Source organism: Canis lupus, chromosome 33 (assembly GCF_011100685.1).
Source record: "Canis lupus familiaris isolate Mischka breed German Shepherd chromosome 33, alternate assembly UU_Cfam_GSD_1.0, whole genome shotgun sequence".
Lineage (NCBI taxonomy): Eukaryota > Metazoa > Chordata > Mammalia > Carnivora > Canidae > Canis > Canis lupus.
Genome location: NC_049254.1, coordinates 7,223,436 through 7,250,306, shown reverse-complemented (window position 1 = coordinate 7,250,306; position 26,871 = coordinate 7,223,436). Strand labels below are relative to the sequence as shown.

Here is a 26,871-nt window from a genome sequence, read left to right as displayed (position 1 = left end):
ACAAACAAAACTGAGACACGGCAAAGGTGTTCATGCCTTTTTTCCAATCAGCACCATAACCGAGAAGGTACTAGAAGGTGAGATCTGAGGTCAATGGTCTGGTGTAGGTGTGAGCTGTGTTCTTTCTTTGCCCTCTGCTTGGATAGTTCACCTAACTTGAGAAACAACTGCCCAGGAGACAAGAACAGTGCCAACCCCTAGTATATTAATTTTCTATGACCACTGTAGCAAATTACCACACACTCAGTGCTTAAAACCACATAAATTTATTCTCTTACAGTTCTGAGGGTCAGAAGTCTCAAATCAAGATGTCAGCAAGACTTCTGGGGAGGATGTTTCTTGCTTTTTTTCAGCTTCTGGAGGCTGCTTACATTCTGTGTGTCACAGTGCCTTTCTTTTTTTTTTTTTTTAATTTATTTATGATAGTCACAGAGAGAGAGAGAGAGGCAGAGACACAGGGGGAGGGAGAAGCAGACTCCATGCACCGGGAGCCCGACGTGGGATTCGATCCAGGGTCTCCAGGATCGCGCCCTGGGCCAAAGGCAGGCGCCAAACCGCTGCGCCACCCAGGGATCCCTCACAGTGCCTTTCTTGCATCACTCCAATCTCTTGCTTTCATTGCCACATTCCTGCTACTCTCCTGATTTCCTGCTTCTCTTCTAAGGACTCACACAATTACATTGGGCCCACCCAGGTCATCCAGGATGCCATCCCCACACAATACCCTTAATTTAATCTCACCTGCAAAGGCTCTTTTGACATCTAAGGTAACATTTACTGGTTCTGGGATTGGGCCATGGGTACCTTTGGGGTGGGAGGTAGAAAGGCCTTATTTGGCTTACCACACCTGGATACCAGAAGTCACAGGTTACAGATGGAAGGTGAGATAGGGGAGGGATTCTTATATTTCAGAGTTGGAACTTGAAATTTTGTCTTTTTGGGAAAGTACTAAACTATTTGGTGAATGCAGGAAGTTGCAACAAAGAAATGCTTTCTTGGCTGCTAAAGATACAAATACGTATCGGTACTGTATTTTTCTTTAACAATAAAAATTCTTCTAGAGATTTTTTCACGGAGTAAAGCTTCCTCCATCTTAAAAAAGAAATATAAACATGCTTTTTAAAGTAAAGCATTCAGATCTGTGCACACAAATCTGTGGGGACTCTTCCCCTGGCAGCTTTACCAAGTACTTTGTTCAGTCTCCTTTATAGGGATTCAAACATTTTAAGATGAACCCTGAGAAGCTCCCTCAACACACAGAATTTAAGTATCATAAATACATGTCATCATTTGCATTCTAGAATATGTCATCCCAAGTTTGAGAATTGTTTTGTGCCCTTAAATGCTGAATACAACTTTTGAGAGAAGCAGTAACTTTCAGGGCTTCCCTCTTGGTTATATGAATAACTTCAGGGAGCTCTCTGGCCTTTCTTTTTGGTGTATTGTTGTATTGTGGGTGCTCAGGGCACTCCACGATCTTTGCTTGGTATATTCTTAGCAGAGAAAACTTAGCTTTGAGTCCACAGAAAGGAGAGAACATTGAATAAATCAGTTTACAAAAATCATCCTGATTGCTCAATTCGATGCTCAACAATTGTTAGAAAGTATGTAATTTGGACCAGGTGATGAAGACTCATGAGGATTCACCTAATCCCAGGGACCCCACCTTACTTTTGTCTAATGATGGTACTCTCTCCTAGGCATTCACCTACCATTAGGCACAAGGGCTTCAAATAAATACCAGAGACTTGGTTCAGAATTCAAGGATGATTTATCTTCCCCATTCCAAGGACATTTTACTATACATGACTATGCCTTCTCCTTCTCCCCTTCTACCCTTTCTCCCTCCTCAAACTCTGAATTTCTCATTGTTTATTTATCTGGGATTGTACTTGGTCAGTCAATCCAGTTCCCCTTGATAAAATATCCTCGTCATTTTGAGCCTTGTCAGAAATCTTTGACTCTCTTAGTTACTTCATTGTCAATTTCTTTGTTTTCTGCTTTTCTTCTTAAAACTTGACTTTAGTCCTGGATGAAGAGCATTTTCTTTTTTTTCAGCATCAGGTGAATGGCCATCATGGAAAAGGCGGCCAACCATGTTACTGCTCCTGTCACTGTGTAGGCGAGACCTAAAAAAAGGCTGCTGCCTCCGCTCCATGTCAAGGTGGAAAGAACAACTGATTTTTCTCCTTTGAACCTGGTTACCGGAAAATCTAAGATGAGAAGACCTGTTAAGGATCTATTTCAACACTTCTCAGCTCTACCATTGTACATCCTAAATATATTAGACCAAACCATATAAAATCGTTGTGTTTGTAGGTAAAAAAAAAAATTGTTGAATGTTCAACTTCATATTGTCTAGTCTTTACCAAGTAGTATGTTGTATCTTGCTTGAATGAAATTAAGTAAAAATGAGCCTTTCCTCTATATAGTTGTAATCTATAAAAGAGATTCTGATGCAAATATATCAGACTGACTTACAGAGAACTAAAAACTGGACAAATATATTTAATTTCCTTTGGCAGACCCAAGGAAATGAAGAGAATACAGATGCGCTTTACAGCAAACCTAAATTTTTGTTTACCAATCAGGAGACCTAGGGCAGGCTAATGTCCCTCATAGACTAAGGTTTGCATTTCTACCATAGAGAAACTTCTTCAAGTCTAGTGAAGAGAAGAAAAATAACAAGATCAATGGCAAAACATTTTTTGGTGGGAAAGCTAAAGGTGGTGCATTCATTTGGGTTTTGAAAAGGCAAACATCCCTCACTGCTGGAGAGAGTATGTTTGAAGTGGGTTTGCTATCGTTAGCATTTTAATGATGTCATTTTGATTATGCATGTGGCCTGAGTTTTTTAAACATCTGGTGCTTTTGTAAACCAAACTAATAAACAAATAAAGACTTCTCGTAGCAACGGCACAGGACAGCAGCATTTCCCAGCAAAGCTCTTAAAAGGCCTCAAATCACTTGGCAACATGCGATTTAAAGGCACAAGGAAACTTCTTAGGAAATAAGTTCTCTCTCTTTTTTTTTTTCCATCAAAATTCCTCACTGTCACCAGGTCCTTGGGTGCCATCTTGACCCACCTGCCTGTTCTCTCTTCCCTCATCTCCATTAAGAAGGCCTTTTGCTCATACACAGAACATCTTTTTCCCTTTAGCAGCGGTGGGTGTTTGCTGCAGCTCAGATTTAGTTTTTCTCCTTGCACAGCAGTCAGGCCAGGAGGCAAGCTGGGTATCACTGCTACCAGGACTCAGTTTGGGAAGTGCAAGCATAGGACTGAAGCTCAGGATCTAGCTTCTGCCTGGAAGGTTTAGACTTGACAGTCATCAGCCGTAAAATATGACTGTGAATGAGGTCACCCAAGGAGAGCCTGTCTCCAGAGGAGAAACAGAATGTCTCCTTTGTTTGGAACATGGCCTCCCTTAAAGTCTCCCTCAACTCAAAACTTCCTGTCATGCATTGTGAGCAGTATATGATAGGTTTTTTTCTTCTTGTTTTATGATTGCAACTATAACTGCTTTACTGATAAGGGAATCATGGACAAAGTCGGGATCGGAAGGTCTAATTTGGGAGACCACTGTCAAGCAACTTTTAATCACAAATTTTTGAGGGGCTTGCTGAAATCCTATTAAAAAGGTAATATTCTATGGCTTACTCTTTGATCTGTATGTATAATGCTGCATAAGAGAAACCAGTTTGTAGCTTTTGTTTTCATTTCTCCCTAAATTTCATTTTCAGTTCATTTTCATTTCTCCCTAAATGTGCTTAGGGAACTGAAGGCAGTTTCATTTCTTCCTAAATTTCACTTAAGGAGAAATCAAAATGAACGAACTGAAGGCAAACTGTACTCCTGATCATGAACAAAAAGGAGACAACGGCAGAAGCAGAAATGGTGTCACATCAGTGGGGACATCTCTGACTGAGGAATGTTCCCCTTCCATCAGAATCGAGATGTCTAACTCTAGGATAGAAAAGAAAAGATGGAGCAGGGAACCAGAGCACATACAGTCATTGAGTTATTCCAAAGTATTTCTCATTCAAGCTCCCTGAGAGGTAAAGAAACTAAGGAGGTAGATAGTTTTGTGTTAAGATCCTCTGGCCTGCTAGAGGTCCCATGAACAACCCCTAGTCAGTAGCCCTGAGACGCTACAGGAAGTGCTGATGCCTAATTGGGCTGATGCCTCAAAGTTATGTACAAGCCCTGGAAGTTTCTGCCTCAGGGAGAATTAGGATGACACTTTAAAATAAAGTCTGACAATGACAGTTAGTATAAATTGTGTGTAAATATATGATTTTTTAAGGACAGTATTTGGTGTCATTTTGAAGTTAAGTCTTTTTAAGTCAAGAGTTACATTTGTATTTTTGAATTAAGTGAAAAAATTCAGAATCTCACAATAAAGCATGTGTCTCCTAACTTGGACTTTAGGTCCATAACCAAGGCACTGACTCCTACTAGCTAGCTCTGTATCAGAGGGAGGAAAGAACACAGCGTCTTCGGAAAGAGCTTCTAGCATGCCTCACGTGGGCTGGATGAACTGCACCTGGATCTTGAGTCCAGGGCTCCTTTGGTCTATACTTTCATTTAGAATAAAAGGTTCTATGGTGTCTTTCAGTTTTCATTATTTTTAGCACATATTCTAAATTTACTACTTATCAAGTTGCTCTCTCTTATTTCCATGGTCCTCCACCTCATCGCATCCTACAGAGCAGTCTTCTCTTCTCTGCTACAGATTTCTAGGCCCACTGGTATTTAATTTTTTTTGGGAGATGAAAATAGTCCTTCCTTATTTATCCACCCTACTTACCTGATACTGCAATTAACTGTTATTTCTTAAAAAAAAAAAAAAAAGGTACACATTTGATTATATAAAGTTGAGACAAACAGCTCTATGGTGACAAGTGACAATATTACCTATAAGAGAATCATATATTTCTTCTGTACATATATATATTTATATATATATATATACACACACACCCAGACCAGATTATAGACTAGAAAAGTACAAAACGAAATAATTCAATAACAAGTACCCAGATGGACACTGATTTTCCTTTATCCTCAGGAAGAAGAGTAGTATAAAAGATACTGTAGGTAATGTTGAAACTATAGTTACCAGCAGGCAAGCCTTCAATAAAGTACTGTATTCGATTGAGTCGACGGTACAGTTTTTTGAAAGTGGGAAAGGCGGCTGTCCGCATCCACACGATGAAGTCATCATTGAGGAAGCCATTATTTCCTGGATCCTCTTCATCTAGTTCATAGACAGGCTTAGACCAGTATGGGGGCTTTGTGGTCCCTGTGGGAAGAAAATCATTGACATGGTTGAAATTTCTACACCCTTCAGTTTTCCTTAGAATAGAGAGAATGAAATAACTTTGGCATTCTTGAGGAAAGAGAAATAAAAATGAAAACTTTAAAAAACTGTGTGTAAGCTACCTACAAATGCAACTATTAAAAATAATGGATTATAAAAGCTCTCAGGAAATGTGGGGGAAATAATGAAGATTTGTCATAGAGTTAAAAAAGAACAGAATATCAAATTATATGTATATTATGGGTTCAACTATATTAAATGCATATAAAGCATTGAAAAAGTAGAGCAAAATGATAATAGTGGTTGTATTCAGGGATAGGATCATAGAGACTGTATTTTCATTAGCTTTACTAGTAATTTAAAGACAGGAAATTAAAACAAGATATGATCATTCCATCTAAAATTTGGGTAAGAGGTAAAGAAAAAAGTGACAATTAATGATGCAGTGGAAATAGGAACTCCTGTACACAGCAAATAGATGTGTGGATCAATAATACCCCTGGCAATCTAGGAACATGCATCAAAAGCTTTAATATATTTCACATGTATTTTGGCCTGGAAATTCTACTTCTAGAAATGTATTCTAAGGAAATATTCATGTATGTGCATGAAGATTGTGTCAAATAGATACTCTTTTCAGCAATGTGCCTAAGAGCTCAAAGTTGGAAGTAAGGAAGAGGAACTGGTAAATGGGAGGAGGCAGAGAGCAAAGGTGTTGTAAACCTGTTCTAAAGCCAGGAGGCCTAGGAGGTTTGGGTATTGAAGGAATGCTAGAAGCACAGGGTGCGGGGCCAGGGCCAGGAAATGGGTCTGTTGAGAGTTTACTTTCATTCTCACACTTTCCACTTTAGCATGATGGGCTTGTCTGTCTCTCCTACTCTGCAGCAGACTCTTCAGTTTCGTGTCTTCCTAATTTTTTTTCCACTGGCATTTAGTCTAGTGCCTGGCACATAGCAGGCTTTCAATAAATGCTTGCTAAAGGAATGAGTGATTCCAATTAAAGCTGACAGAAGTTGATAATAAAAACCATACTGAATTTTAAAGAACGAGTCAATAAGAGAAAATTGTTTAGTGAGCTTTTTAGTTCTAGACAATTGGTTCTAGTATTTGTAGAATCCAAAATGCAAAGGAGAAAACCACCCTTTCTCAACTCGATTGACTGAACTATTTTCTTTTAAAATAAATACAGTCTTGTTTTCTAAGCATGGGCTCTGGTACTTGTAAAAGCAAGTGCTAAGTTTGGTTGGATTAATCTGTTAAAGTATGTTTGTACACTTAAATTTCCTCTGGAAAAATCCTTTGCTGAAGAAACTTCCTCTGCAAATATTGGGAACTTACCTATTTTAGCCCTTCCCAAAACTTCAATCACTGTTGGTAGAAGAATTTTGATAAAAATTGAAATTGCCTTTGGTACCTCCACTGTGGACCTCACCCTCTCTCTATTTTAGCCAGAGCTCATGTCCCAAGACAACATGTCCTATAGGACATTGACAGTCTAATCACCTAGGGAGCTTGTAAAAAATGGAAGTTTAAGCATGCCTTTCCTACCAACTCCTGAACCTGCTCCATCCCACGTCCAGAGAATATGAAAAGTGTGGTGTAAGAGGCACCAACTTTTTTCATTTTCCAAATTAGGTCACTTGTATTTATCCACTCATTCAACAATAAGCATTTCTTGATTGCTCACTATGTATCAAGCACCAGGGATATGAAACTTCCTAATTTCCTCAAGGAATTCTCAGACTGAAGTGGGGATGACAAGTATTCAAATAGATAATTACATAATGTGGTAACTCTTCAGAAAAGGTAATAACAAAGTGTAGCAGGAGATGACAGAAAGGACCCTTTGCCTAGTAGGCCAGAGGTTATGTGGCAAGACGAAACAATAGAATGTTGCCAGGTTCCTTTCAAAAACTAGGAATTCAATCACAGGTACAGTGACCCTATATGCCAGTTTGTCTAAGTAGGCCCGGCTTATGTCTGTTGTCTGTTATCCCATCTGACTTAGGATTTATTCCAAACAAATAATGTACATATAATTTCATCCTTTCACCTTCCAGCCATGGTCTTAGCTAGTAGCATGTAAAATACCTATGTGCAGTGAATGGAGTGCTTGCTCTAACATGTGATTAATGTAAGATAACCACGGATCCTTTCAATCAAAACATAACATACTCCTGTGACCCCTACCAGCTGTTTGACCACTCCAGCCAGTTAGGTCACAGCCTGTCTTGGCCTGTGAGATGCATGACACTGCCAGCCTACACATTAGTGGATCAGTGGAAAACGTGGGAAATTATAGGTTATGTTATACATACGTGACATAGCATAGGAAATAGATGTGAATGGTCTTGCTGAGAGCAGGTATGAACTCTGTTGCAACTGTGGTTTTATAATTTATTATATGGTACAAATATATAACTATTTTATTGTTTGGTATCAGCTTTTATTAGCTAGTAAGTCCTTTTAGCTATAAAAAGCTGAAAAATGGAACATGTATATTTAATGTAAAGTTAAGAACAGTTTTTTGAGAAAGTTGATGAATGTTTCACTTGCAGTGTTGGTTGACATATACCACACAACAAGGGAAACATTATGATATCAATGACCAAGTGAAAATTAAAAGACATAAATCTGCTGAAGAACAATAGAATGTACTTCAGAAGTTTGTGGCTATTTTTTAAAGAGTATATCCAAAGACAATGCTTTGCCTCAGGTAGCTATAGGAGGTCCACTTATATGTCATTATGTGAGCATGACTTTTCATCTAGGTCAAGTGAGCTTCCTTCTAGTTTTACTTCTTTATTAGATTTTTTTTTTTTGTAATCAAAGAAAACCTTTAATGTGTTACCTCCATTAGTACAAAAAGAACTGTGTGTACAGTTAAATGAGGCCAGTTTTACATCAGTGTCTTCAAATGCTTCAAAACAGAAAATCAGTTAAATTAATTATAATAATGGTTTGATTTTTTGGTTTGATTTTTCATAGAATCAAAGCAAAGCTTTTTAATATTCAATCTTGAAAGATAAAGCCTCTAACAATATAATAAATATTACTATAAGTTCAGTTTAAAAATTCAAAAATCAAGTGTATATTTTTGGTTTTGTAGTGATAACATAAATACAAATTTGGTGGAGCACAACATCAGAATCAAGATAATGTTCTTAATAAATTGAGAAATTTACAGATCAATGTACTTAAACTTGGTTGTGGTACATACATAATTTATATCTAAACAAGCTACCATAATTTACTAATTAAAAGAACTATAGTTGCACAAACTTAAATATTTTTGTATATTCACAGAGAAACTGAACTGTAAAATTTTTATAATAATATGGATGGAAAATAAAATAAATACTTTAGGATGGTAGTATATGTGGTTTATCTTTGCTATGTATCATCAACTAGAATTTTAGAAAGGTTTGAGCCTTTGAAGAACTATTTTGTATATCAAATGATGTATCCTACAATCATCCCAAACTTTTTTTTTTAATTTTTTATTTATTTATGATAGTCACACACACAGAGAGAGAGAGAGAGAGAGAGAGAGAGAGAGAGGCAGAGACACAGGCAGAGGGAGAAGCAGGCTCCATGCACCAGGAGCCCGACGTGGGATTCGATCCCGGGTCTCCAGGATCGCGCCCTGGGCCAAAGGCAGGCGCCAAACCGCTGCGCCACCCAGGGATCCCTCATCCCAAACTTTTTTTGGTAAATGAGCTCTCTAACTTTTGGTTGAATTTTATTCAAAATAGTTTACAAATTTTAAACAGTGTTCAAAGTATGGAATGCCAAAAAAACTTTAGCTTTTGATTTAGTGATTTGTAATTACTGAAAGCCAGTCTTGCAAACAAGAAGATATTACAATTTACCCCTATGAAAACAAGGGAATAATTGAACATATTATATAATTAGAGTTCAAAATGTGGACAAATTTAATTTTTAAAATTTACAACTGTACTTTAGAATATTTCAATTTCAGTAAAAACTCTTTTGATGGAGCTCCTATTTTTAACTGGATAAAATTTTTTCTGTACCAAAATTAAATGATCTCAAGTTTTAAGATTTTGTGGCATCTAAATGTAGGAATACACTTAGAAGAATCAGAAATTCAAAAAAATGTAAAGTAAAACAACAGTGCCTATGAAAATATTTACTATTGAAATACTAGCATATTTAATACAAAAAAATTGAAAATGTAAAAGAGAAGAACGAATTAAAGGTGCCAGCAGTGTCAATTTGATTAACCACAAAGTTCAGCTTCAAAAACGACTGCAGATAATTTTGTGAAAAATCAAAAATAATATTTTAATAAAACATTTTTAAAAATAATAAAATAACATATCATTAGAAAAATACAGAGGCATGAAGACAGATATGGCCAAGAAACTGATTAAAATATGTGACTATATATCCAGAATAATTATTCTGCTTATCTTTTAATGTTTAAATAATAAAGTAGGTTTTTATTTTTTTAGTTGGCTTAATATACACAGTTATGTAATTTTAATTTTTGAAAGAGTCGCATTTTAGAATAGTTTGTAATGGAATTATTTTACAGGTCCACCAATATGATAATGCCAATTTATTGATCAATAAATACAAATTTCAAATAAATACATAACTTTCGTTATTCTAGTGCTCTCATTCACTCTCAAAAGTGTACCGGTTTGGACAATAAATTACATAGTCACCCTAATTATAGATGAAGCAACACGTTTCTTAAAACACTTCCTTTTTCCTGAGGTAAACTGAAAGGAACCAGGGCACCAATCATTTTATGTTTCTGAAGGATACGTGATGGAGGAGTCCACAGGTAGGGAAAGTCAGAGCAAAAATGGAGGTCAGCATGAAAGTAAAGAAGGGGGCATCATAAACATTTCCTCACACATAAAAATTAAACTATAAAGAGAGAAGAATATTTAATTAATATATGGGTCTTACCTGCAAATGCACTAGAAAGATTAATGGAACTTGGATTCTGAAACTTGACATACTTATCTGTCCACCAGGTAATTTTACTTTTTAGCATTGGGACTTCGATGGGTATAGATGAATTAAGGTTGTATGAAAGAATAATAGTATCTGCAAGGAAATTAAAAATTGTGCTGAGATGCAAGCAAGCATTTTTGCCCACTTCAAAGTACAAAACCAGACACAGATGAAAAACAGGGTTTTAGCAGACTCTCAATATGCCTACATGCAATAGATGTTGGAATTCCAAGACTAGTCTTTTTCTTGCCAAGGCCCCAATTATTGGAAAATACTCTCAAGCTCCATTTAGCTCATGTTCCATAACTACCTCAAATGTAAGGTAAGGTAAGGGAGAGCTTATTTGCAAATGAAATACCATAAGTCAGTCGATAATGTATACAAAAAAATTTTTTTTGAATTACTACTCAGTTGCAGAGGTAGTTTTCTGGACATTTAGGTTATTACATGCTTATGAAAAGTCACACCATGGAGACAGGAAAAGTCACCTACCATTGAATATGCTGTTGGCAATAGCACCACAAGGAGCTATGGGGGTCCCATCATGGGAGTTGCTAAATGGAGCACAGTTTCCAACATCCTGGATGCAAGATGATACAGTAAAAAAGAAATGCTGTGGTAAACTCTCTTAGAATGTTAAAAGTGAGAACACTGGCAATGTAAATCAACCCACACTAATTTATTGACGCATAACAAGATTACGGACTGCTACCTGCTTTTCCCAGACTTCTGGTTCACTTATACTAGGAAATTTTTGTGTTTTGGAAATTGTGCGTGTGTGTGTGTGTGTGTGTGTGTGTGTACTTTTCCCTCCCCTTATTAACAACACATAACAGACCAAATATGCAGGAAGGAACTTACTTTGCGGGCTCTGCCAAATATCACACTAAGCATACGCTGGAATACATTTTTAAATCTTTTTTAATTGAAGTGTAATTCATATTCTGAAAACTATACAAATGGTGGTGAGTTTATATACTTGATGACTTATCACAGGAAATCCATCCATCTAACTACTAGGATATATTTTTAAAAGAGAAGTTGCTAAACAATCATTTGATTATCACTTTTATCCAATAATCTCAGTATAGAAAAGGTTTCCTTCTAGCTTTTTTTTTTGCTAGCATGCTGAGTGTCATTTATTAAGAATAAAATTTTATTATCATAGGAGTGAAAGCGCATTTAATTAAACCAAAGGCTTTTAATCGATCAAGTAGGGCTCAATTTCTTTAAACTTGGCTGGAGCGAAGGCCTCAATTATAGGAAGGATAATGGTAGCTATACCAGGAACTGTACTGAGACCAAACGCTCAAGGTTACTATTAAAATGATGCATGAAAGGATAACCATTTAATTGGACAAGATTCACATCCTGTTCTGAAGAGGGAAACCACTCCTCTCAATAGCAGATATACTGAATACCCAGTCCCTTCAATTTATTCAAGAATGAAAAGAGCATTCCTTTCTTATAAAACTTAAGGTTTTTAGTTCATTTTCCCATACCCTCTTTTTAGACTTAAAGATTCACCTGTTTTTTTTTTTTAAGAGTATTATACGAAATTAAATAAAGCTTTACCTTTAAGTCTGTACCCAGCAGCTGGCTATTACTTCTGGATAGAATATATTGATAGAGATTCTGATAGAAACCATACAATTTGTAGTACATATAAACATTACCCTGTAAAAGAGAAAAGCAAGAATAAGGAGTAAGAAGAATTAACTGGAATATTAACAAACATGGACAGAATTTTTAAAAAGATTTTATTTATTTACTCATGACAGAGAGAGAGAGAGAGAGAGAGAGAAGCAGGCCCCATGCAGGGAGCCTGATGTGGGACTCGATGCCGGGTCTCCAGAATCACACCCTGGGCTGAAGGCGGTGCTAAACCGCTGAGCCACCAAGGCTGCCCTGTACAGAATTTTTATAGTAAAAAGCACCACAGAAAAAACTGATGAGAACTGTAAATTTCTTTATATCAAGCAGAAATCCAAGAAATTATTTTTAAAAATTAGTACTGGAATATCCTCACCTACAAAGAATTATTAAAATCACCAAATAACTTTTGAATATTTTTGTAAGGGCTACGGTGCTCCTGCCATGAAAAAAAATTTAAAACCAGGTTTTGCATTCTCAATATATAAAATTGATGTTAGAAATAGTATTATTTCCTAGCAATACCAGAAAAAGTGCTTTGCCTAGGGCTTGTGGTAGGCATCAAAGTCATGATTTCAAACAAATCCTTGAACACATTTGAAGTTGGAGCCACTGAGCATATTTGGGTGCATGTGAAAGGCATGAGATTAGCTCCCTGTGGTCTGGCTCCAGGGTTTTTTGTCTTTTCCATCCCTAGGATCCAGCATAGTATCTGGCACACTGCACTTGCTCAAGAAATGGTGAACCAAAAAAAAAAAAAAAAAAAAAAAAAAGAAAAAAAAAGAAATGGTGAACCATTTGTTATGGACCAAAAAGAGGGAATAGAATAGTTCATGGATCTGAAGGAAAGGTGACTTTCACCTTAGCAAATAAGAAGCCTTGTTGCCATGAGAGATGGTCCTTTTCATGTGTGGTACCCTCTGAAGCTGTGTAATCATAGGCTACCATCACGTTTACCTTCATGGTGACGTACCAACGTTCTCTAGGCAGATTTGACACAGATTTTACTAACAGCACATATGATGCAAATGGAAATGCTCAATATGACTGTTTATAATTAATATACTATCTCCAAAATGATGGAAGGTCGGCATCCAAAAATATGAAGGCCTCTATTAAGTGCTCCCCATATGTTAGGTGCCATATTCAGTGCTAGGAATACAAACATATTCCTTTACAATCTCCTGAGTCAATCGATTTTCTTATACTATGAAAACATGACACCTTGGATAGTCTTATCTAGTTTTACCCCAAGGACATGTAAGAGGATGGGTATGGAAAATGTGAGCTGGTACTCAGGGTAAGCTAGAAATAAAGGTCATGGTAAGTGTGGCCATCTACAGAAAACAGCAAAGGCCAAAGAACTTAGTTGCCTGTAAGAGGAGAGTGTGTGGGACATGAGAGGGGGAGATGGTGGGTCATGACAAGGAGACAGGTTACAACATCATAAACAGGAGAGCATGGTGTGAAGACAAACCAGCCAGGCATAGCTGGAATGACTGATGACATGTCCTCACCCAATGAGGGAACCTCCACTGTTGACACATAACTAGAGAAAATATGAAACCCACAGAGTGGAATTCACCATACATTTTCTTGGAAACTAAAAAGAGAATTTTACTTACCCAAAGTGATACATTCACATAAATGACAAAATAAACAGGCAGAGAACACTCACCACACCAGGGACAGAAGTGTTTTAATAACTTTTTTTTCAGTGATTCCTTTGTCCAAGATTTAGCTTAACAAGGCCTCCCAGATCATCATCTTTTTTATTGGTCCTAGAGGCACAAGGCATTTTATGGCATTTCTTCTCTTTAAATTCAGTGGCAGTCTGTGCAGGATTCCTGGTTTAAGGCAGTCTTGCATGAATTCATTCTCTAGCATGTGTAATGTGTGCTAACTGGTGAACCGAAGGCTCTGTGGTTGAACTAACTAGTTTGGTTGAATTTTTATGAGAAAGTCTTTGCCTGAAAGGAATGGTTAGCAGCTGGTAACATTTATTTGACTTAAAGGTTTCAAAGCACATAGACAGATGGAAACTGAACCCCTTTAAGATTTTATCTTCTGGACTTTTTCTTCAAAAATTTAAGTGCTCTGAGCCTCCAAGAAATAATTGACTCTGCTGCACTTTGATTTTAGACTTTTGACTTCATAACTGTGAGAGAATAGTTTTCTATTAAGCGTCCCCCCACTTCTGGCCAGAATTAAACAACACTGACTTTTTTTTTTCAATTGAAGTATAATTGATACACAATGGTACATTAGCTTCAGGTGTCCAACGCAGTCATTTCACAAAGTCTATATATTATGCTGTGCTTCTCACAAGTATAGCTGCCATCTGTCACCATACAACGCCATTGACTATATTCCCTATGATGTACCTTTCATCCTCATGGCTTATTCATTACATAACTGGAAGCCTGTATCTCTTCCCACTCTCCTTCACTTATTCTGGCCATGTCCCCACTCTCTCCCCTCTGGCCACCACCAGCTTGTTCTCTGTGTTTATGAGTCTGTTCCTGATTTTTAAGCAACACTAAGTTTTACTTTTGGGGAGCAGCACAGTGAGTTGTGGAAGACAGAAAAGGGCATACCTGTGGAGAACTGGAGTTCTGACCTATAAGAACACATATATAAAACTTTCCTCATTGACTTTATGTAGCTATCCCTTATAATCCAAGAACAACTCCGTAATTTCCTTATAGTTTATATATCTGGCTTGCTCACGTAATTGCTTAGCACTAGCCATAATCAATATGGATGTATTCAGAATATTATTAATGCCAACACCCTTTCATTTGGGATCAACAGAGAAGTAAGAAAGGGTCACATAAAATCAAAGCTTCCTAGAACATAAAGCCATACAACTTAGCATTTTATCTTTCCTCCATTCATTTAATCTTTCAACAAATATTTTCTGAGAATCTACCACATAAATATACTATGTTATGCACTGTAGAGAAGGGAAGATTCTTATTTTCTTTTTATTATTATTATTATTATTATTTATTCATGAGAGACACAGAGAGAGAGACAGAGACACAGGCAGAGGGAGAAGCAGGCTCCCTGCAGTGAGCCCGATAATGGGACTCGATCCCAGGACTCCAGGATCATGCCCTGGGCTGAAGGCAGGCGCCAAACCACTGAACCACCCAGGGATCCCCCAAGATTCATATTTTCATTCAGCAAACCTACAGTGTGCCAGGCATGATTATTGGTGCTTGGGATACAACACAGAGCTGGACAATAAGCAATACATAACATATCAATAGAGCCTACACTGACTCTGAGATCAATCATAACAAGTTAACAAGGATCAGGGGCATCACAAGAGTGGGGTAAGTAGACAGGCTGCAGTATGCAACAGGACGGCCAGGGTAGGCCTTATTGAGGTGAGGGTTGAACCAACACCTGAAGTAGGGCAATTAGCCAAGTGACTAACAGGTACAGGGGGCCAGCAAGAGAATGCCTCACTTGTTTAGTGAGTGAGGAGTCCAGCGTGGTGGGTGTGTGGCTAGGGGAAGAGAATGAAGGGATTAGGTCAAAGAGGAAATAAGAAGCCCAATCATGTAAAGCCTTGTAGAGACTTAGGCTTTTTCACTGAGTGGAAAGGGAGCCATGACAGGGATTATTTTTTTAAGTTTATTTATTTAGTTTTGAGTATCTCTATACCCAACATGGGGCTCAAACTCATGACCCTGAGATCAAGAGTTGCATGCTCTCCCAGTTGAGCCAGCCAGTGCACTCAATGTGGGGATTTCTGAGTAAAGGAATAACATATGACTTAGGCTTTTAAAAGCTTACTCTGCGGCCACGTAGGTGGCACAGTCAGTTGAGCAGCTGATTCTAGGTTTTTGGCTCAGGTTGTGATCTCAGGGTCATGAGATTGAGCCCTGTGTTGGGCTCTGTGCTCAGCACAGGGTTGATTGAGACTCCTTCTCCCTCTGCCCCTCCCTTCTCAAATAAATCTTAAAAAAAACCCCCACAAACCTCACTCTGGCTGCTATGTTGAGACATGAATATAAGCAGGGAGACCTGTCAGGAGGCCATTTCAGAAATCTCAGTGAGAGGTGAATATAGCACAGAGCTGGGTGGTAGCAGAAATGGGAGAAGTGGACAGACACTGGATATGTTTTGAAGGTGGACGCAACAGGATGGATTGGATGTGAGGGAATAAAAGGAGTTAGAAATGACTCCTAGGTTTTTGACCTGAGCACCAGAAGGATGGAGTTGTTTTCAACGGAGATTGAGAAGTCTTTGGATGGATTAGGTTTTTTTTTGTTGTTTGGGGGAGGGCAGTGCAGTGGATAAGGGGAGAAGTGGAAACTAGAAATTCAGTTTTGGAGATGCTGTGCCTCAGATATTTATTAGACACCCACATAGGAAGGCAGCTGGAAATACAAGTGTGGATTTGGAAGAGACATTTGGGCTAGAGATATAAAATGGTGTTGGTAATAGAGGTAGATGACATTTCCAAAAAAGTGAATGCAGTTAGAGAGGAGAAGACTAGAGTGCTGCCCATCTCAACATAAAGAGTTTGGGGAAAACAGGAAGAACAGCCAAAGGAACTGAGGAATGGCAACCAGGGGGCTAGGAGGAAAACCTAGTGTAGTATCTTGAAAGTCAAGAGAAGAAGTGTTCAAGGATGAGAGAATGGTCACTACGTCCAATGAGCGACAAGGCACTAAGGACTGACTGCTGAATTTATCAACATGGAAGTCTTGGGCTTCCTTGCAATTTCACTGAGTGGGAATCTTTCTGATTGGAGAGAGAATGAGAAAGGAGGACTTAGAAGTAGCCAAGATAGACAACTCTCTTGAGTTTTCCTGCTAATGGGAGGTAAGAAATGGGCAAATAGCTAGCAGGGAGATGGGGAGACTAGAAGGCCAGTTTGCTTGTTTGAAGATAAGGGAAATTGTCCGTATGCTGGGAAAGATTGAGTAGAAAGAAAAGCTAATGATATTGGAGAGGACAGAACTGCTGAGTTAGGTCCTTATAAAGGCAAGAAAAGATGGCATCTATGTACCAGTGGGGATAAGCCTTCAGATAGGAGCAGGGACAGTTTACTTATGGTTAAGGAGGGGGTGGTGCTGAGCATGTAGTGCAGATACTTGGGAGAAGGTAGTTGTGTAACATGCAGAGCATGGTTCCTGTGCTCCAGGAGGTTCCTATAAGTAGAGGAAATGAGTCCACAGGATTTTAGGACAGAAGTGATTGTAGTAAGGTAATCAGAAGAATGGAAACAGTGCTCCCAGGATACCAATGTGGACAAACCGTTGCTGAGACAAAAAAAGGAGGCGCAAGGAATGCTGAGGGATGTTAGGGGTCTAAAACAAGTAGCAGTGAGTGGGGGAGACTTCCAGAAACATAGAGGGTTGTATTGTGGGAAAGCAAGTTGGTCAGTTGGCAGGAGTCCAAGGTCTCCTTCTTCCTCCATCTTTTTATGAAAAGGTAGCTGGGCCTCAGGTGGTTAAAGAGTAACCCGAGAGTGCTCTTTTGGGGGCGGGGAGGGTGGTGAATTTATTTTGCAAATAACGGCTGGTTTAAAGTAGGGGAAGCCAAAGGCTAGGAGTGCAGTTAGGTAGCTCTGATACTGGACCAGGAGGCCTGAACTGAGGCAGTGCCAAAAAAAAAAAAAAAAAAAAAAAAAAAAAAAAAAAAAAGGAGGGGACAGAAGATACCTGGGTGGCTCAGTGGTTGAGTGTCTGCCTTTGACTCAGGTTGTGGTCCTAGGGTCCTGGGACTGAGTCCCCGAGGAGCCTGCCTCTCCCTCTGCCTATGTCTCTGCCTCTCTCTGTGTGTCTATCATGAATAAATAAATAAAATCTTAAAAAAAAATGAAGGGGACAGGGTGGTTGGAGAGATGGATTGAAGAACAGTGTCTACACATGAGGCTTAGATGAAAAAGGAATAGGCAGGGTAAAGTCAAAGAGGAAAGTCTGGAGTCTTGGTGAAGGGCTCTTTACCAGAAAGGGCAGTGAGGAGGGTTTTCCAGAAGATGATGATGAGTCTGGTTTGGGAGCAGCTGAGTTTGAGGGCCTCGAGTTGGGAGACTCCAGGGGGAAGCTCAAGAGGAGGCCTGCCGATGCTTAGATTGCGGAGTCATCTACGACGGGAGTCATCTACTACGGGAAAGGAGGGGGACCAACCAGGTCAGGGAGGAGGATACTGCAGGGGGAGAGGTGTGGAGTCCAGAGGACAGCTCAGGATCTTTGAGGAGTCGAAGGGAATACAGTTTTTTATTTATTTGATTAAGTCTTGACTACCAGGTAAGACTGTGGAGGCCCTGAAAAGATGCCTCTGAGGTCTCCTAGTACAGTGATGGTAATTGAGGGATGACCCCAGCTGTCATGCTCTGAAATCATCCTGTGTTTGCACCAAGGCCATGCTGCCCCTGGCTGTTTCCAATGGCCAAGCACAGCAGGGATACTGAGGCAGGCTCCTTCAGGGACTCTCTGTTCTTTGCTGCAATTTTCTGAAGAATGCACTGCAGCCTAAGACCCTTCTTCCTAACTTCCTCCCTTCCTTCTCCCCTTCCCTTTTCTTCACAGGGGTCAGAGCTGTGTTGTAGTCTGACAGCTCTCCCAGCCTCCTCTGGCTCTCTCTCCATTTTCCCTCACAGGAAGTTCCCCCAATAAATCTCTTGCACGTCTAATCTTGTCTTGGCATCTGCTTCTCAGAGGACCTGGACTAACACGAGACTTTAATCAGCCCAAGAGCGGGGACTTCTTTTAATATTTCTTTGGCATTTCTCACAGTGCCTGACAGCCAGGCCAAGAGTTGCCTTAGGGATTAGGCAATTGCAAACACAGAGTGACTTGGGGGATGGAGGTGGGAGGGGAGGATGGGGGGACCTAAGGAGAGTCCCAGCAGGTGTGTGACCCCCGACACTAACTTTGTCCAAGTCACTTAACCTCTCAGCCCATTAATTTTCTCACTATAAAATGAGTGGTTAGATTCAATGATCTCTATGGTCTCCTCTGCTGCTGACATTTGGAATAAAACCTGTCTGATTGATATTAAGAATTATGTTACAAAGCTCAGTAGGTAGAGAGTCTGGAAACTTAGAAACAAGAATAACATTCCAAAGGAAAAAAGTAGGGGGAGAGTCGTGCATGAACCCAACACTTTGTAAGGTCCCTCACCAGTATTCTGCTTTATTTTTTGTATTTTCAGTTCTGGAAAGCACTTGGTGGAAATCATGAACTTACTGCCTAAGTGTGAAATAGGAGTAGATCAGTGTACAGCTAACGGAAGGCTCTTGAATTTCACTTACCTTCATTGTCTCTGAAAGGTAAAAGGGGATAGAGCAGGTGCATTCTTTGTCAAAATTAGTGGCATCTTCTCGGAGTTCTGCACAATTTGCACAGATTTTTGTGTATTTGACCTATTAGGCAGGGAAAAGAACAATGACTAATTAAAAATTACATGAGTACACATTTTAAAAATCAAGCCCTGAGTCCATCTAAGTCTTCAAGCTCTCTGTGTCAAGGGCATGAACTCTTGGACATGACTGAAGGATAGCACACTGCTGGGGACAAAGTGTTTCTGCAGATGCTTGGGAGGAATGGGCCTTTTACCAGTCTCTCATTTTGGGACCTGGCAGTATTTTGCCACTGACCTGGAATTCAGTGTTTCTATTGTATGTTTATGCAACCTGTTGTGATGTAGGCTTATGTCTAGATCATAAAGAGGTGTCATTAGGAAAGTATTAGTCAGTGACTCATGAGAACTGGGCCTACAGCCTGAAGCTAATCAGCTTTATGATGAAGTCACTTCAGTTTTTCCATTCTATTGTATGGAAAGTATTTATACTAATCAATTTTTCTACATGACATCTAGAGGAAGTTGCTAAAAAGGACCAAATACAAAGAAGTACTTCCAAAATGTAGGGCTATTGATACTTGTGGAATAATTCGGATTTTAAAATGTTACCACATTCTGCTTTTTCAAAGTTAGATTCTGTGCAAAATGGTATAGTGGACTCTACAAAAGGGTGGTGTGTTTCAAATGAGCAAATCCTATGAGCTCTGGCTAAGAGCCTCAGCTATGTAAAGATACAGCTGGAAGAAGCTTAAGGAAGGAAGGCTCACAGACCACAGAGGCTGTGCATTTCCCTTCTGCTCTTCCTTCACTGTGTTGAAGAATAATTAGATGATGGGAATGGGGAAGAGTGAGAAAGCAAGGGAGTGTCCTTCTCCTTGGTAAACTGCCAACAGGATTTAGGATTCTTTGGGAGGGAAGACTAACAAGAAAGACAGGATTTTTTAAATCCTTGCAAACCACTGGGAGTTTTGAAGCCAAATAAGCAGTGTTAGTACTAAATTAAAGATTAGCCAAAAAGTCTACTCAATTGTACTGAGATGCTTATATTTCCTTAAATAATTCTTTATTGTATGTATGTATGTATGTATATAGTCATTCTTTAAATACACAGCAAGGCTTGAAATGTTAATTTGGACAAGACTGATGCCCTTTCTATCTGTGAAACTGGATTCTAATTTTTAAAGAGCTTTAAAGAACAGGGCTGTATCATCACTGACAGCACACTGAACTGTAACTGAGGAACAGGTTTGGGTACAGCCAGTCTATGACCCTGTGTTAAATACTTAACCTCCAGAGCTCACATTTTGTTCATCAGCATCATTTTGTCTAGCAATTAATTCATCTTTGAGCTTGTTGTAGTAGCATTCATTGTACCCCATGGATTCCTGTTGAGGTTCTCTTAATGCATAATTAGAAAAAAAAATGTGTTTCATGGTCAAATGCTTTCTAGCTCTAAAAAGTTTATGGGGTCGCCAAACTACAGAAGCAGCCCAGGTGTCCACAGACTGATGAATGGATAAAGAAGAGGCGATACATATATATATATATATATATATAATAAATACAATGGAATGTTACTCAGCCATCAAAAAGAATGAAATCTTGCCACTTACGATAACATGGATGAACTAGAGCATATTTTTGTAAGATTTTATTTATGTTTGTTTATTTAGAGTGTGAGTGGGAGGAGGGGCAGAGGAGGAGGGGGAGAGGATCTCAAGCAGATGCCACTGAGCTTGGAGCCTGACATAATCTCACGACCCTGAGATTATGACCTGAGCCGAAATTAAGAGTCAGACGCTTAACTGACTGAGCCATTCAGGTGCCCCTGAAGCTAGAGGGTATTATGCTAAGTGAACTAAGTCAGTCAGAGAAAGACAAATACCATATGATTTCACTCATAATGGAATTAAAGAAAGAAAACAAATGTGCCGGGACGCCTGAGTGGCTCAGTGGTGGAGTGTCTGCCTTCAGTTCAGGGTATGATCCCAGGGTCCTGGGATGGAGCCCTGCATCAGGCTCCCCGCAGGGAGCCTCTGCCTATGTCTCTGCCTCTCTCTCTCATGAATAAATAAAATCTTAAAAAAAAGAGAACAAGTGTGCAAAGTAAAAAAAAAAAAGAGAGAGAGAGAGAGAGAGAGAGAAACAAAGACACAGACTCTTAACTATAGAGAACAAACTAGTGGTTACCAGAGGGAAGGAAAGTAGGGGGATGGGTAAAATAGGTGATTGAAGAGTACATTTACCATGATGGAAAAAATAATAATAAAACAAATAAATTTTTACAAGGAAAACATATCTCTGATCTACTGTCTCAGGTGGCCTTGTAAACCTATAGTTCTAAAATGACAGCAAAGATCACACTCTGCTTGCTCCTCATAGAATTTCGGAGAAGTGGGAATGATCATTCCTTGTTCCAAGTGAACTGGATAAAGGTCACTTCCTTGTTGTGGCCCAGGGCTAAGTGAGAAGAGGAAAGCCACTCAGAACTCTTTTACTAGGTCTGTGCTTGATCACACCGGCCTGAGTAGGCACTTCATCTTATCACCTAATATAATGAAAAAAGTCCACGTGCAAAAGAGAATCTCACTATTATAGTGGTTTCTGGTTTTCCTGGATGAAAGCAAAATGTTAGGAATAGTCCTGTCTGAAGTGACCAGAAAAAATAGTCTATTGGAAAAATCTCCTTAACATGATAAAAATCATTCTGTTCAAAGTTGTTTGTAGAGTGGCCTTAGTGGACCATGGAGTAAGATTCCCTTCACAAGCATGAGGTAACATTATTTGGCAATGGCTGTCATCTTAATGGAGGCTGCACTTTACAGTGGGTGAGGCGATAACCAGAAGGAAAGAGGCAAGGAGGACATGGGAAGGGGGGAAAGAAACCAGAAAGAAAGGGGTTGGTGAAGAGGATAGAAAAGTAAATAGGATGAACTGCTTGTAGAAATGAGTACCAAACTCATAAGCCACTTAATTTTGCTAATGCTCTTCAAAAGGCAAGTTTAATTTTCTCTTGCCGTTTTGCATTTGCCACTTGGTGGGGCCTGGTGGTTTACATCTCACACTGGAGGACTCAAAAGGACTTAGGGGCATTTAATTTCTGGGGAGATAAACTGCTGGGAGTTGGGAGCAGAAAATATAAAATGGAAAGGCATTTGAGTAGTGTGGTTTGGTAGGAGGAGTGAGACCTGAAATGGTGTTTTCCTCTTTATTTTATTTACGTATTTTAAAAAATATTTTATTTATTTATTCATGAGAGACACAGAGAGAGAGGCAGAGACATAGGCAGAGGAAGAAGCAGGCTCCCTGTAGGGAGACTGATGTGGGACTCAATCCCAGGACTCTGGGGTCATGACCTGAGCCAAAGGCAGATGCTCAACCACTGAGCCACCCAAGTGTCCCTGTGTTTTCCTCTTTAAAGTCCTCACTATTTGCCCTAACCCATTCTTTCAATAAGTTTGTGCCTATTATGTACTGGGCAATGTGCAAGGAAGGGTTGTGGATGTGGTGAACAAGGCAACCATGGCCTGAGCTCTGTTTGTACCACACACTACACCTCACCTATCCTATCATTAGGTCAGGACAGGACTCAACTCTTACTTAACCTTATTCATTTGCAAGCCCTAAACAACTCTTAGCACTTTCAGATACTCATGGATGTTAAGTCAGTGTTGACAGACTTGGCCTTCATAACTTTGCTGCTAACCATGTCAGGAGAGGGAATAGATCAGCTCTCTGTGGCTGCCTTCAGAGTGGAGGTCATAGTTTGGGATGCCCCGTAATCAGCTCAGAGCTGATCTGAATTAAACATCTGCTTAATTTCTTAGACCAGATGTGGGCAAGGCTGATCTAATCTTAGGCCCAACTATTATGTCCTCTCTCCAGACCAGCTTCTTGGATTCTCATCCTCTAACAGCTTGTTGATCAAATTGTCAAAGTCTTATAATGGAGGCAGGGTATGCCCTCAAGCTTCAGCTCTTCTCAGTCTTGAGGAGATTTTAGTTAATTTTGCTATGTATCCTTAAGAGGCCAGAAAGATTCTAGTTCTTGCCTTTCCTAGATTGAAGTAATCATCTCAGAGGGAGTTCATTTGCAAAGGGAAAAACACAATGCTTGAAAGTGGGACAAAACTGAAGACCTCTATCTTGGTCTCTTCACTTTTTTTAATTAATATGATTCACGGGCATCTGGCAGTCATTTGACCCTGCCTCTCCTCCTGCCTCTATCAATCCTTGGTCAGTACCAAGCTTAAAAAGCTTCTGACTTTGCCAGGCTCTTGTAAATGAACAGCTGGGCGGACCAGTGTGAGAGTGATTGTCCTCAAGAGGGAGTCGGGATGAACAAAGCCAACATACACAGAGGCTGCCACCATCTGCACCGGCTAACTGAGAAAACGGATGTTCCTGTCTCATCTACTGCGGGGCTGTGTTCTCTAACTGATCACTCATTTATAGTCCCAAAGCTGAAAAGTCTTAGAACCTGCACTAAAGAGGATCCCTGGGTGGCTCAACGGTTGAGCATCTGATCCTGGCATGATCGGCCGAGGGCATGATCCCGGGGTCCTGGGATCGAATCCCACATTGAGCTCCCTGCGTGGAGTTTGCTTCTCCCTCTGCCTATGTCTCTGCCTCTCTGTCTCTCTCTCTCTCTCATGAATAAATAAAATCTTAAAAAAAAAAAAGAGAACCTGCACTAACAATGTAAGATGGGACAAACCTCTATCTCCTTGATACTCTTTGCAGACAGAATGAGGATGATGCCCATCCCGAGGCAGAACGCTCCCGCGGCGAAGAAGCCAGAGAGGACTCCAGTGGCTGAGAGCTGGAGCCGGTAGGCGGGCAACTGCTGCTGCTTCAGGGCAGTGTTGTCTGGCAATCTGGACTGGTAGTCCTCAGATATCCTCTTCATTTTGGTCCTGCAGGTGACTGAGATATACTCTTCAGACATTTAAAACATTATGGGGAATCCCTGGGTGGCTCGATGGTTGAGCACCTGCCTTCAGCTCAGGGCGTGATCCTGGGGTCCTGGGATCGAGTCCCATGTCAGGCTCCCTGAATGGAGCCTGCTTCTCCCTCTGCCTGTGTCTCTGCCTCTCTCTCTCTCTTATGAATAAATAAATAAAATCTTTTTTAAAAAATAAAACATTATTATTTGTAGTAATACTGCATCACAGTAATGCTAGACTATGAATTATAGGAACTTTCCTTTGTAGTTGTAGAATTTCTGCTTCCCAGAAATTATTCCTTAACTAAACCTGATATTCAGCAGGAACACAGCTCTCTTCAATCAGTCATTGGTATATTTTACTTGAGGCTCAAAAAATGTGCGCCAAATGCTATACCTAGGAGGAACAGTCCCCGGCAGGGTCTGCAGAGACCAACATCTGGTGACATTGGGAAGCAGTTGTAACAGGCTATTTCTGGGATGTGGTGACTAATTCAAGGCAAGCCCTTCCTGAAAGGGGGAGAAAGGATTTATCTTTGAGAGCTTGCCTAAAGCCTTGGAGATTAATACGAAAAATAAAAGTTAGGGCTATTTTTTTCCAAATATGGCTTCTTTTAACATAAATATAAACTAAGTTGGAGAAATGTTCTCAGATTACAGCTAACTTTGCTACCTGTGATAATGAGGAAGAAGGAAGCAAACAGGGTTTGTAGAGCACAGATGTCTAACATTAGCAGCTGCCATTTTTTTCATCCATAAGAAAGACTCCAGTAGAAAATACACATTAAAAACATCTCCTCCAAACTTTTTCCAAGCATATGTTTTGGAGTAGCTCAAATGAGGCAAGAAAAAGGAAGAGGAAGATAGATAATTGGTTAAGTGTTCAATATTACAATATGGTTTTATTGGTTTGATTTGGGGATTTTACTCATTTATCAGAAATCTCCTAACCTTTCATTAGACTGTTAATAATTAATTCCTTTTCTTTAAAGTGTATTTAAGATATAGAATTAGGTTTTTTTAAAAAACAGCAAGTTTCTAACCCCCCTTTTTTCATTAACATTAGGCAGAGAAGCCATGCTGGACTATTTTTATTTTTATCTTATTTCATTTTCTTAAGAGATGGGGCAGAAGGAGAGGGAGAGAGAGAATCTTAAGCAGACTCCACATCCAGCATGGAGCCTGATGCGGGGATTGACCTCATAACTCTGAGACCATGACCTGGGCCAAAATCAGGAGTCAGATGCTCAAACTGACTGAGCTACCCAGGCGCCTGTGGATTATTTTTATATTAAAGAAGGCAAATGACTTTGGCAGGTGTACCTAGTTTAAAAGAACACAAAATAAATGCAAATACTTAGATTAGGTGGTATTCAATTCAGAGCAAAGCTTCCCACTTGCAAAATTGGGAAAAGCAAATATCAGGGGGGAAATTTTCAACATATCACTTGAATCTAGCTTGGAGATGGTGACAAGTATGGCTGCTGGTATCAGCCTTGTATGAGAAGATGGCAGCAAACATTTCTAATTCACATCTACTATTTGTTTTACTAAAGAAACACAAGAACTTGGATTTAAAAGGCAGCAACAGTCCACAAATTAGATTATATGTGCACAGTTGGCCTACAAAATAATCAGGTATGTTTGCCATCTGGGTGCTTGGTCCAATCCTTGGGTGGGATTATACTACATAGATAACACCTAGCCAAAGGGCCATTATAGTAACAAATCTGTGAGAACAGAATTTCTTAGGTTTTTTTTTTTTTTTTTTTTTTTTATAAAACAACAAAACAAACTAACCAAAATCTTAAAGTAGAAGGAACTTTCATTTAGTATATTAGTCTGGGTTCTCCAGAGAAATAAAATTAATTGGAGGTATGTAAAGATATTTTTTAGAAGGAATTGGCTCACATGGTTATGGAGAAGGCTGGCAAGTCCAAAATCTGTACAGCTGATGTCTCAGTTTGAGCCTAAGGCCAAAAGGTGCTGTAAAATCAGGAAGAGTTGAGGTCCCAGTTTGAAGGCTATCAGACAGGGAAGAGCCAATGTTTCAGTTGGAATCAGAATTCCCTCTTATGGGGGCAGGGGAGGCAGTTTATGCCGGGTGTGTAGGGGGTGGGCAGTGTCAACCTTTTGTTCTATTTAGGCTTTCAACTGACAGGATGAGGCCCAACCACATTAGGGAGGGCAATCTGCTTTATCAAGTGCACCCATTTAAATGCTAATCTCATCCAAAAATACCCTCACAGAAACACTCTGGAGAGTATCTGCTCAACTATCTGGACAACCTCTGGCCCAGTCAAGTTGACACATAAAATTAACCATCACAGGTAGTAGGTGAACACATTTCTGGGGCAACATTCTTGAGATAGAATAGATCACATTTTATAGGTACTTCTATATTTACGTATTTCTCTTCTAAATAAACCTACTTCAAGCATACAAATATACTTCATATACTCTGCTTTTCAAGTTTCTAAAACTGGATTTCCTTAACCTCAGTACTACTGATTAATATTTTGGGCCAGATACTTCTTTATTGTGGGGTTGTTCTGTAGGATTGTAGGACGTTGAGCAGTATCCTTGGCTAAAGGGTACTACCTACTAAATAAATGCCAGTCATAACTCCCCA

The 26,871-nt window shown here is 39.5% G+C and overlaps 1 protein-coding gene across 7 annotated transcripts; it reads right to left on the bottom strand.

Moving 5' to 3' along the window:
• Window positions 1-1,752: 1,752 nt before the first annotated feature.
• On the bottom strand, window positions 1,753-26,314 carry LOC487951 (cell cycle control protein 50C-like). Of its 7 annotated transcripts, none has more exons than XM_038582584.1 (8): window positions 26,151-26,314; window positions 24,012-24,220; window positions 19,246-19,356; window positions 11,889-11,990; window positions 10,806-10,893; window positions 10,266-10,406; window positions 5,094-5,303; window positions 1,753-2,213 (listed from the first exon to the last, which is right to left on the bottom strand). In XM_038582584.1, exons 2-8 carry the CDS (start codon window positions 24,201-24,203, stop codon window positions 2,023-2,025), a joined length of 1,035 nt encoding a protein of 344 aa, XP_038438512.1. In that variant the 5' UTR covers window positions 24,204-24,220; window positions 26,151-26,314; the 3' UTR covers window positions 1,753-2,022. The 7 variants fall into 7 exon arrangements, with proteins under 7 accessions (XP_038438512.1, XP_038438513.1, XP_038438509.1 ...); XM_038582585.1 differs by having other exon boundaries at window positions 5,121-5,303; window positions 24,012-24,210; XM_038582581.1 differs by having other exon boundaries at window positions 24,012-24,210; window positions 26,151-26,313.
• Window positions 26,315-26,871: the final 557 nt, after the last annotated feature.